The following is a 12,239-nucleotide window of genomic DNA, read 5'->3' on the forward strand; positions in this document are numbered from 1 at the left end:
AAACTCACCTTGAATGTAAGGCAAAGCCTGGGGTAAGGTAGAGGGGTGGAAAGGAGGTGGAAGGGTGGTTGGGAGCCCCTCCTGGGGACTCTGGTTTCTGGGAGGGCTGCTGTGTTTCTGTATTGCTTTTAACTTGTCTATTTCTGTCTATAGCTGTATAGGTTGTAAATACCTGCTTGGATATTGTGCTAAGCTGTAAATATAAAGCTTCATTCCTTCATTTCCAGCTGGGCTGAGTCTAGTCTGTGTGACTCCATAAGAGTTGGGGGGGTGGGTAACACCCAAACCACCACACTAATTTTATTCACCCCACTTCCACTCTGCACAGTGGAAAAAAAAGGATACTGACAAAGAATAAACAACATCATGTATAAGGTGAGAAAGAACTGAAGAAAAGTTGCACTGAAACTGTTAAATAATAAAGGATAGAATGTTTAATTGGTGCTGGCAAAGTGCTGGATATGTGGTTTTGCTCGACTGTAGTGCCCCTCTAAAGATGGAAAGGGGCAGATGCCCACTGAAAATTCAGTACAGATGCTGCCAAGGGAGAAGGACACAGGACTTTAATTGATAACTCAAATGCTAACTCAACAGTACTCACAGGAAGAATACAGCTCTTTCCTTGGCTAATACACTGTGCATAGCAATACCTCAAAGAATTAACAGCACCTTTTACACAGAAAGTCCAAACATTTACCTAGTGAACAGGAAAATCTCAGCATCTCTAAGCAGTACTTTCAGCAGATGTACAGTACTGTATTTATATAGATATAGATATACACACATCTCAAAGTGAATTTACACTGTGACCTAGTGATTAGTCCAGCTGTGGGGGAACTCACAGGGTAAGTCTTCAGGAGAATATACTGCCTTTGGTGCGTGGCCAGTTGCATGACACAACTGCAGAGCAGAGCCCCAGCCAGCAGCAAAGGACAGTTTAGCATCCCATTGAGCAAGCACAGCATGCTTAGGTCGTTCCTGCAAGACACAAGAGAATTCCACATTTTCAAGGCTAATACAGTTTTAGTTTTGACAGGTTGCGCACACTGCAACCACCTCTCTGCGCCCTGAAGACCCAGAGGAGGAAGGCAGGATGCCAGACTTGATTCCTTTCCCTGCTTCCAAGCAGAAATCAAGCAGCACCACAGACGCAGGCTGGCCAAGGGGGGGCCCATATTTAGCTTCATGAGGATCTCTTGAGCGGCTGCTCTTCACTGCTTTGCCTCACTTCTCCCCTTTGCCTTTTTTCTGGTCTTTTCTAAATCTGTTGCTGAGAGTCCATTGGTAGAAGTCATTTCAAAAGCATGGTCTGCCTAAACCAGGAAAGCTGGCTGCTACCATTTCCCTGGGATGGGCACGCCACACTCGTACCAGCCCACGTAGTAGTAGGGTGTGGTGTGTCCAATACGGCCAAACGACACAGGCTCCTGGCGGTACTGGCGGTAATACCCTGTTGGGAGAGAAACAAAGGCACAGCAATTTAACACAAGCAACAGATGCAGTGAGAGTCGATCCCACAACTCAAATGAAAACTCAGAAGCTATCTGGAAGGGAGTTTTGTCAAAGGAGTGTTTGCTAGCCCTGCTATTTTGCCTAGCTCTGTCTGGGTCCTTCATACTTACAGTTTCACTTGGGTTTACTCTGCATAATCTCTTGAACTATTGTGTAATGCTGTGGTCTGCCAAAGAGCTGCTGCATTTGACTCCAAAAGGTGGCTCTATTTCAGTTGTTTATGAAGGTTCTAAGTCAGTTTACATATACAAAGGACTCTGGGGCAAAAATATCATTGGATTGTATTATCTCACAGGGCTCGAGAGACCATTAGCAACCAGCAGCATTTCACAGAACAAAAAGGTATCATTTCATGCAGTAAATATGGAGTTAAGCTCCTCTTCTTCATCTGCAGAAAGAATGTGACTGCTTAAAGCATTAGGAAAGGTGCAGCATTCTTCTCCACAGAGCTTGTGCACTGGAACATCTGAAACACTCGTATCTCGTGTCAGTAATATAACTTCTGTGTACTCTCCAGCTCTGTCTCCTACACCTAGCAACACACATCTGGATTAATCATCCCTCTTTTTCACTGAGAACTGCAGTGCTTCCCAGTGATATATATAGCTATCAGTGACTGGTTCAGTTTCTTCCTGGTTATGCCACCCTGAGAAGATTATCAACAAACAATTAACATGGAAACCCTGACAGTCGAGGGACTAATTTAAATAACAGACTGACTGAAAAGATTGGCTGACTTCCATGGCTGGGATCATCTGGTGCAGCAAGCCATCACACTCCTAGCTGTGTAAACTGAGCAGTTTACTCAGAGGAACTGCTCCCAACATGAGAAATTTCCCTCAGAGGGAGGCATCTGTCAGACCAGAATAAAGGTTCTGCAGTCCAGTCTCAAGTCACCAGACACACTGCTGTGTGAGTGTGAATGAACTGGTCAGAAACTCTTTGCAAAAGCCATATTTGCAGAGAGGTAGCTGGTCCTTTGTGGCACTCAATGAGGCAGGTCTTAGAGTTCAGAGAGTTTTCATAGACATATACAAGACTTTTCTTTCTGGCATTACATTTTATTTGCATGACAGGCCCCTCTCTTTCTGTCTCTTTCTCTCTCTCAGCACCTGCAAGTCACAGAATCACAGAATCAACCAGGTTGGAAGAGACAGTCACAGTATCGAGTCCTTCCAGTCACAGTATCACAGTATCAAGTCCTTCCAGTTTTGATCACCTTTTAAGTACAATGCCACCTCACTGCATACTGTACCAGCTGGACTACTCAGCTGGCAGCAGCCACAGGCAAAGACTGTGTGTTGTGCTCTCTACCCCTTTTCCCTATAGCTGGGATGACAGGCACTCAGCCAGCACCCCACTCACCCCTTGCCGTACCTTGGATGGTGGGCAGGGCTTCAACGTATGACTGAGGTCCCGTTCTTCCGTCTAAGTGTGAGTCCACAAACTGGCAGTGGTCCTCGCCCCTTCCCCAGCTATCCCCAATGCTGTAGAAGGTGTCTGAAGGGTAATACAGACAGGTTATTTGACTCAGCATTACTTTCATTTGGGATGCCCTTTGTCACCAGGAAAACAGACTGGGGAGGAAGCAGAAGTATTGCAGTGACAAATACAGTATCAGCAATGTACAAACAGAGGCTGGGAAGAGGGAGAATATTACCTCCACTGTATGAAAAGAGAAATAATGGAAAGGAGAAATGGGTTACAGCTCAGTAAGGAACACTCTCAGTTTTGCAAGTTCATGGATGCTGCACCGCAGGTGACAGGTAGAGAGAATTTCAATAGATCATGAGCAAGCAAAAAATGCTTTACAGGTTGATACCTTTACTTTGATTACAGTCTCAAATGAAAACTGAACACCAGGGAGCTCTGCTTCTCTAACAGGTGGGGGGCCCCTGTATCTTACTGCATATTCAAATACAGTCTTCAAACTACACAAATAGATTGCAATAACAGTGACACGTTAGCATAACCTCAAATGCCACTGGGATAATCCCAGAGGCCCAGATCAGTAACACCTGGGAAGTTTTCTTTGTTATCTCTCAGCAATTACACCTGTATAAGAGCTGCTGTTAGCTCGGGAATACTGCTCACCCAGTCACTGCAATACCAGCTTTTTCTGCACCATTTCTCACTTTGATTTGCCTTGGGGATCTCTGGGGTGTGCTGCTCTCTTACAGCATGCAGCTGGGACTTGCTCACCCACGAAGCAAGAGTCTTCCTCAGAGCTGTGCAGGGAGCAGCACTTCATAGAATCAATGATGTTGGAAGAGATCTCCAAGATCATCCAGTCCAACCTAGCACCCAACCACAAACAATCAACCAGACCATGGCACTAAGTGCCTCAGCCAAGCTCTTCTTGAGCACCTCCAGGGACGGTGACTCCACCACCTCCCTGGGCAGCCCATTCCAATGCCAATCACTCTCTCTGTCAACAACTTCCTAACAACATCCAGCCTAGACCTCCCCCACCACAAATTGAGACTGTGTCCCCTTGTTCTGTTGCTGCTTGTCTGGCAGAAGACACCAACCCCACCTGGCTACAGCCTCCCTGCAAGGAGTTGTAGACAGCAATGAGCTCTGCCCTGAGCCTCCTGTTCTGCAGGCTGCACACCCCCAGCTCCCTCAGCCTCTCCTCACAGGGCTGTGCTCCAGGACTCTCACCAGATTTGTTGCCCTCTCAACATCTCTCTTGAATTGAGGAGCCCAGAACTGGATGCAGCACTCAAGCTGTGGCCTGACCAGTGCTAAGTACAGGGGCACTACTGGCCACACTGTTCCTGAGCCAGGCCAGGATGCCATTGTCTCTCCTGGCCACCTGGGCACACTGTTGGCTCTTGTTCAGCTACTATTTAACAGCATCCCCAGGTCCCTTTCTTCCTGGCTGCTCTCAGCCACTCTGTCCCCAGCCTGTAGTGCTGCTTGGGGTTGTTGTGACCAAAGTGTAGAACCCTGCACTGGGCCTTGTGAAATCTCATCCCACTTCATTTTCACAATACCAAAGACATTGCTTTCTCAGGTGCAAACACACACAGACTTTTCAAGGGAAACCTCTGAAGAGGTCTGTTTGAAGCCCTAATGCCCAGGGCAGGTCAGCTACCACAATCAGACCTTAGTAAAACAGCCTGAATGCATTCCTGTGTGGCTTGCCCTAGGTGATCCTGTTTTGGCAGAGAGGTTGGACTAGATGATCTCCAGAGGTCCCATTCAACCCCTACCACGCTATGATTCTCGAGAGAAAGACATCCAGATTAAGAAAGTGAGGAGACAGAAATGACAAGTGATCAAATATCAGGAAATCAATCCTGGTGCCTACCTTTCAGGTCATCACTGAGGTAAATCTTGTACCTTAAGGAGTTGCAAAGAACCACTCCTACAAACTTGCGGTACCAAGTGCGCTTCACGTACTGCTTGCCACTGCAGTCTGAGTAAGTGGAGTCGTACTTAAACGTGAACGGGATCCAGATAGGCTCACCACCTTGGTGACAGAGAAAAGAAACCAACATTAAGGACTAACATTAGCATTTCAGCCTGAGTTTTGCTGAGGTTAACATCTGACACATCTGTTTTACAAGAGCTACTGCAGGAGTTTAATGTATGACCTCTCTATATACAGAAATCACAGTATCACAGTCTCACAGTATCATCAGGGTTGGAAGAGACCTCACAGATCATCAAGTCCAACCCTTTACCACAGAGCTCAAGGCCAGACCATGGCACCAAGTGCCACGTCCAATCCTGCCTTGAACAGCTCCAGGGACGGCGACTCCACCACCTCCCCGGGCAGCCCATTCCAGTGTCCAATGACTCTCTCAGGGAAGAACTTTCTCCTCACCTCCAGCCTAAATCTCCCCTGGTGCAGCCTGAGGCTGTGTCCTCTTGTTCTGGTGCTGGCCACCTGAGAGAAGAGAGCAACCTCCTCCTGGCCACAACCACCCCTCAGGTAGTTGCAGACAGCAATGAGGTCTCCCCTGAGCCTCCTCTTCTCCAGGCTAACCAATCCCAGCTCCCTCAGCCTCTCCTCGTAGGGCTGTGCTCAAGGCCTCTCCCCAGCCTCGTTGCCCTTCTCTGGACATGCTCAAGCATCTCAAAGTCCCTCCTAAACTGGGGGGCCCAGAACTGAACACAGCACTCAAGGTGTGGTCTAACCAGTGCAGAGTACAGGGGCAGAATGACCTCCCTGCTCCTGCTGACCACACCATTCCTGATGCAGGCCAGGATGCCACTGGCTCTCTTGGCCATCTGGGCACCTCAAGAACAAATACTTCACAAATTAAAATGCAAGGGACTTGATTAAATCCCTTTGAGGCAGTAGATAACCATTGATGATGATGATGATGATGATTATTTTATGTACTGAATCACAGTTCTAGCTAAACAGTCTCACTGCTTTTAGCAAAGCATCTCTCTCTAGTGATAGTTTCCTTTCTCAGGAGAGTGTGATCTTAAGCCTGACAGTCACCCTGCCTAAATACAGTAAAAACAGGTCTGACAGTGAACCCTGTCTAAAAACAGCAAAACCAGAAAGTACAAAACTTAACCCAAATGGTACGAATTCTGCAGTCAGTTAACAGCCTGTGACCTGAAGTCTACTTTTGCTACTTGTTTAAATAGATCAAATCAGAAAGGTACTCCTCTGTTTCAGTTTCCCACATTGCATCCATACATTGAGTTCCCAATAACAGCACAGACCCTGTGTGGGTAACTGTTCAGAGGGCTGCTTAACTGTGTATCAAAAGACTAAACATTCCTACTAGTGTACCTAAAGGTTTGCTTTAAACTAACCAAGACAATATAATTTCTTTTGCAACTGCTGTTGTAGTAATGCATGTAGAGTTACACAAAAAGCTTCCAGTGTGTTAAGTGTTATTTTAGTCCCAGCTATAGTGCAAAGACCTGATTTCACTGTGCTTTTTTGAGATGGTTTACAAGTGAGATTGAAAGTTTGTTCTGTTAAGTTGTTCTTGCTTCCCCTCACTAGGCACATAGACCAAATCCTGCAGATGCTTGCATCTGAGAACAGGACTCCTCAAAACTCCAGTGGTATGGAAAGTTTGCTCTGTTAAGTTGTTCTTGCTTCCCCTCACTAGGCACATAGACCAAATCCCGTAGATGCTTGCATGTGAGAACAGGACTCCTCAAAACTCCAGTGGTATGGAAAGTTTGCTCTGTTAAGTTGTTCTTGCTTCCCCTCACTAGGCACATAGACCAAATCCTGCAGATGCTTGCATATGAGAACAGGACTCCTCAAAACTCCAGTTGCATGGAAAGTTTGTTCTGTTAAGTTGTTCTTGCTTCCCCTCACTAGGCACATAGACCAAATCCTGCAGATGCTTGCATCTGAGAACAGGACTCCTCAAAACTCCAGTGGCATGGAAAGTTTGTTCTGTTAAGTTGTTCTTGCTTCCCCTCACTAGGCACATAGACTAAATGCTGCAGATGCTTGCATGTGAGAACAGGACTCCTCAAAACTCCAGTGGTATGGACACAAACATGACTGGATTGAATTTATGCAATAAGTCACCCAGTGAAAGGATTACAGGATTTTTGGCATAGATTTCTATCTGGGATAAGACAATAAACTATTTCTTGAATGGGGTCTTTGTGCTGTCAATAGCCTGCTTTTATCCATTACTTTTGCCAACCTCCCAGAATCCTGAAGGATAAACTTAATACACTCTGTAAGAGCTGCATTGGATGTTCACAAGCTCATTATTTCTGCAGGTTCCCAGAGCTCTGCCCCATCTTTTTGGTCCATCTTATGTCTACCTACTGAAACCACAGAGAAATATTTTCCCTTTGTTCAGCTGAACCAGAAACTGTAAGTGCAAAGCCATCACATTTGTGCTAACTGGAATATTTTAGTGAGAAAAAATAGATTATAGGCTGTGAAAAAGGAAACAATGGTGATGTCTGCTTCACTCATAGGCTTGCTGAGATGGACAAAACCAAGAACACAAAACATAGATAAGACAGAGTGGGAGAGTCAGTATGTGTGGGTCTCTGTCACAGTTGGTGCCCTGGGCTGCTTCTGTGTAACTAATCCTTCTGCTTTCTAACCCCCTTTGCCCATCCTCCAACCTCACCTTTCACATAAGGCAAACCGTGAGATAAGGTAGAGGAGTGGAAAGGAGGTGGAAGGGTGGTTGGGAGCCCCTCCTGGGGACTCTGGTTTCTGGGAGGGCTGCTGTGTTTCTGTGTTACCTTTTTAACTTGTCTATTTCTGTCTCTAGCTGTATAGATTGTAAATACCTGCTTGTGTATTGTGCTAAGCTGTGAATATAAAGCTTCATTCTTTGATTTCCAGCTTGGCTGACTCTAGTCTGGGTGATTTTCTTAAGCGTGGAGGGGCAGGTGACACCCAAACCATCACAATTACACTGAACAAATGACCCTGCATTCTGATGGAGGACTTTTCATCTAACTGCTAATCTTATTTAACTTTCTGTATATATAAAACCTGTCTTCCACAAACAGACCCACAAAATAACTGGCAGCAAAACACCTGAAGGTGACAGAGGACACGGTAAGCTCTCAGAGGCCTCTCACACTGACTGCCAGAGACACAGGGTGTTCCACAACATCATCAAAAAACTCTGAGAGGGCATGGGAAAACACAGACTAACAAGCCTAATAAAACACAGAAGGGATGGAGAGACTGGACATTGTTTTCATGAACAATGCAGTCAAAAAAACACAAACAGCCAACCCAAAACCAAAACCAAGAACCCCCCAGAAAGCCCAGAACCACCATTTCAGCTACTAAAGAAAGCTGACAGAGCACCGTAACTGTGAGGTCTTTCCTTTTGCATCTAGCACCAGGAGATCATCTCTTCTGGTGAGCAGCTGGACACTGGAATGGGCTGCCCGGGGAGGTGGTGGAGTCGCTGTCCCTGGAGCTGTTCAAGGCAGGACTGGACGTGGCACTTGGTGCCATGGTCTGGCCTTGAGCTCTGTGGTAAAGGGTTGGACTTGATGATCTGTGAGGTCTCTTCCAACCCTGATGATACTGTGATACTGTGAAATTTGGAAATAAAAGCAAGCCTGTAAAGTATAGACAGAGGACAGATCTCCACAAGATTTCTTTTCAAAGACTTAGAATCAGAGGTTCTAAGACAGAAAGTGTTGTGTGAATTAGTGCAGTGACTTAGCATCTGCTCCTGCTTAAAACTCTAACTTCAATGGCATTTTAAGATGCTTCTAACACCTGCATGGCACAGGGTTTATGCACTCCGTGTAAGAAAGAGCAGAGTAAGACTTACCAGGTGGTCTGACAACCAGGAGAGGATTATCTAGATGAAAGAAAAAGAATTATTAGTATTTAGTTCCAAACCTTGTTTTATAACATGAACCATACCATGTCACTCCAGAGTACATCAGTTACAGAGCAGCTGCTTTTAGCTGCATTGTTATGGTGGGATTTGCATGTCTCATCAGTTTCCAGAGCTAATAAGCCTGTGCTATTCCACTGCTTTTCTCAGATGGTGAGATTTATGACAGGACTGTAAAAAAAGCTACTGAGATTAGAAGCAAAGTTCAAAGCCAGCTTTGAAAGAGATATTTTTTTCTCCTCAGAAAGTCCTGATAGCAGGAGAGTTTCATCATGCTGCTGAATACACAGTGCAAGTGTCCTGGTCTGAGCTACAACAGAACTCAGTCTGTTCAGTGATTTTACTTTTCAGCTCAGCCTCATCTAAGTAACAGCACTTTCTGAAGTGAATGACTTATTTTGCAGACACTGCCTGCTTCTGGCAGTGATAATGCTTCATTTCCTGGTTAGCACCAGGGATTGGTATGCAGACCAAGGCCATTGCTGAACCTTGTGTACCATGACGAGGATGCCAAAAGTAAAAAAGAAGCCACATCTGCAGGGAGGAGCAGATAGAGCAGGTGATCCTAAACTGACCAGCAAGGGATTCCTTTACATATCTCATATTCAGTAGGAAGCTGAGGGATCATGAGAGTCAAGCTCTCTTCTTCAATGACTGGCATCTGAGGAGAACTCTGTCCATCCTTCTGCCTCCCATCCCAATCCATACGGTCCTGAATCCAGTTCCTATCTGCTGCTGGGACTTGCCCAGTGCATGCTACAGCATCAGTGGTGACTAGTTGACTGGATAGGGCTGGGTGATAGGTTGGACTGGATGATCTTGGAGGTCTCTTCCAACCTGGTTAATTCTATGATTCTATGATTCTATAATTGCCACCAAAGTGTTGGGTTCCTTATTGGGTTTGTATATGTTTGTATTTATTGTTTCACTGCACTGTTGTTATTAAAGCTGGTTTAATTTTCTTTTCCAATTCTTTTCTTTCTTTCTTTTAGAATCATAGAATCAATCAGGTTGGAAGAGACCTCCAAGATCATCCAGTCCAACCTAGCACCCAGCCCTGTCCAGTCAACTAGACCTGTGTCTCTCACCCTTATTCCTTTTCTCTTCCCCTTCTGGGTTGGAAGAGGGGTTAACAGAGAGTGTCTGTCAATTGTCTTGTGGCTGACCCAGCCCTAACCCTGGGCAGTAAGTTACATGTAAAAGTCTACCTTCCAAAGGGAAATGTAACCTACCTCTGTTATGCAAACCTCAGTCATCCATCACAATTATCACAGTTTCTAATGCTATTCATACACACATGGAATGTATCATTTTTCACTCTGTCACTAAGAGCCAAATCCATACAAATCCATACATCCTTTAAATACCTCCAGGGATGGTGACTCCATCACTTCCCTGGGCAGCCTATTCCAATGCTTGACATGCTTTCAGTGAAGAAATTTTTTTTCCCATGATCAGTCTAAAGCTTCCCTAGCACAACTTGTGGCCATTTTCTCTTGTGCTATCACTTGTTACCTGGGAGAAGAGACAGACATCCACCTTTGTAAAACCTCCTTTCAGGTAGTTGTAGAGAATGGCAAGATCATAGAATCATAGAATCAGCCAGGTTGGAAGAGACCTCCAAGCTCATCCAGTCCAACCTAGCACCCAGCCCTATCCAATCAACCAGACCATGGCACTAAGTGCCTCAGCCAGGCTTTGCTTGAACACCCCCAGGGACGGTGCCTCCACCACCTCCCTGGGCAGCCCATTCCAATGGGAAATCACTCTCTCTGTGAAGAACTTCTTCCTAACATCCAGCCTATACCTACCCTGGCACAACTTGAGACTGTGTCCCCTTGTTCTATTGCTGGTTACCTGGGAGAAGAGGCCACCCCCCACCTGGCTACAATGCCCCTTCAGGTAGTTGTAGACAGTAATAAGATCACCCCTGAGCCTCCTCTTCTCCAGGCTAAACAGGCCCAGCTCCCTCAGCCTCTCCTCATAGGATTTGTGCTCCAGGCCCCTCACCAGCTTCGTTGTCCTTCTCTGGACATGTTCCAGCACCTCAAATCTCTCTTGAATTGAGGAGCCCAGAACTGGACACAGCACTCAAGGTGTGGCCTGAGCAGTGCTGAGTACAGGGGCAGAATAACCTCCCTTGTCCTACAGGCCACACTGTTCCTCATGCAGGCCAGGGTGCCATTGGCTCTCTTGGCCACCTGGGCACACTGCTGGCTCATCTTCAGCTTACTGTCTAATAAGATGTGCCCTCAGTCTTCTTGTCTCCAGACTAAACAGTCACAGTTCCCCCAGCTGCTCCTTAGAGGACTTGTGCTCAAGAGCTATCACCAGTTCATAGCTCCTCTCTAGACACTCTCCAGCATCTCATTGCTTTTCTTGTAGTAAAGGGCTCAAAACTAAACACAGTATTCAAAGTGTGCCCTCACCAATGCCAAGTACAGGAGATAATCACTTCCCAAGTCCTGCTGGCCACACTTTTTGTGATACAGGCCAGGTTTCTACAGGCCTTCTTGGTCACCTGGGCACACTGTTATATTGTTCAATCTTAAATATTATGCTTGGATTTATAGTTGAGATTCTTATTCCTTAAAAAAAAGCCTAGTTTGCAGATGACACTAAGCTGGGGGCAGATGTGATTGAGCTGGAGGGCAGAAGGGCTCTGCAGCAGGACCTTGACTGCCTGCACAGATGGGCAGAGTCCAAGGGGATGGCTTCAATAGCTCCAAGTGCGGGGTGCTGCACTTTGGCCACAGCAACCCCATGCAGAGATACAGGCTGGGGTCAGAGTGGCTGGAGAGCAGCCAGACAGAGAGGGATCTGGGGGTGCTGATTGATACCCACCTGAACATGAGCCAGCAGTGTGCCCAGGTGGCCAAGAGAGCCAGTGGCATCCTGGCCTGCATCAGGAATGGTGTGGCCAGCAGGAGCAGGGAGGTCATTCTGCCCCTGTACTCTGCACTGCTTAGACCACACCTTGAGTGCTGTGTTCAGTTCTGGGCCCCCCAGTTTAGGAGGGACATTGAGATGCTTGAGCGTGTCCAGAGAAGGGCGACGAGGCTGGGGAGAGGCCTTGAGCACAGCCCTACGAGGAGAGGCTGAGGGAGCTGGGATTGGTTAGCCTGGAGAAGAGGAGGCTCAGGGGTGACCTTATTGCTGTCTACAACTACCTGAGGGGAGGTTGTGGCCAGGAGGAGGTTGCTCTCTTCTCTCAGGTGGCCAGCACCAGAACGAGAGGACACAGCCTCAGGCTGTGCCAGGGGAGATTTAGGCTGGAGGTGAGGAGAAAGTTCTTCCCTGAGAGAGTCATTGGACACTGGAATGGGCTGCCCGGGGAGGTGGTGGAGTCGCCGTCCCTGGAGCTGTTCAAGGCAGGACTGGACGTGGCACTTGGTG

The 12,239-nt window shown here is 46.8% G+C and overlaps 1 protein-coding gene across 1 annotated transcript in view; it reads right to left on the reverse strand.

The window, feature by feature from the left end:
• Positions 1-547: 547 nt before the first annotated feature.
• Positions 548-12,239, reverse strand: part of FNDC1 (fibronectin type III domain containing 1) — a 78,302-nt gene continuing 66,610 nt past the window's right edge. Inside the window, exons 17-20 of the mRNA XM_064158260.1 lie at positions 8,775-8,804; positions 4,829-4,990; positions 2,890-3,012; positions 548-1,450 (exon numbers count right to left, since the gene is read on the reverse strand). Coding sequence (XP_064014330.1) covers positions 1,335-1,450; positions 2,890-3,012; positions 4,829-4,990; positions 8,775-8,804 — 431 coding nt within the window. The 3' untranslated portion in view covers positions 548-1,334. The remainder of the gene's footprint in view (positions 1,451-2,889; positions 3,013-4,828; positions 4,991-8,774; positions 8,805-12,239) is intronic.

The sequence above is a fragment of the Pogoniulus pusillus genome, chromosome 18, assembly GCF_015220805.1.
Source record: "Pogoniulus pusillus isolate bPogPus1 chromosome 18, bPogPus1.pri, whole genome shotgun sequence".
NCBI classification, from domain to species: domain Eukaryota; kingdom Metazoa; phylum Chordata; class Aves; order Piciformes; family Lybiidae; genus Pogoniulus; species Pogoniulus pusillus.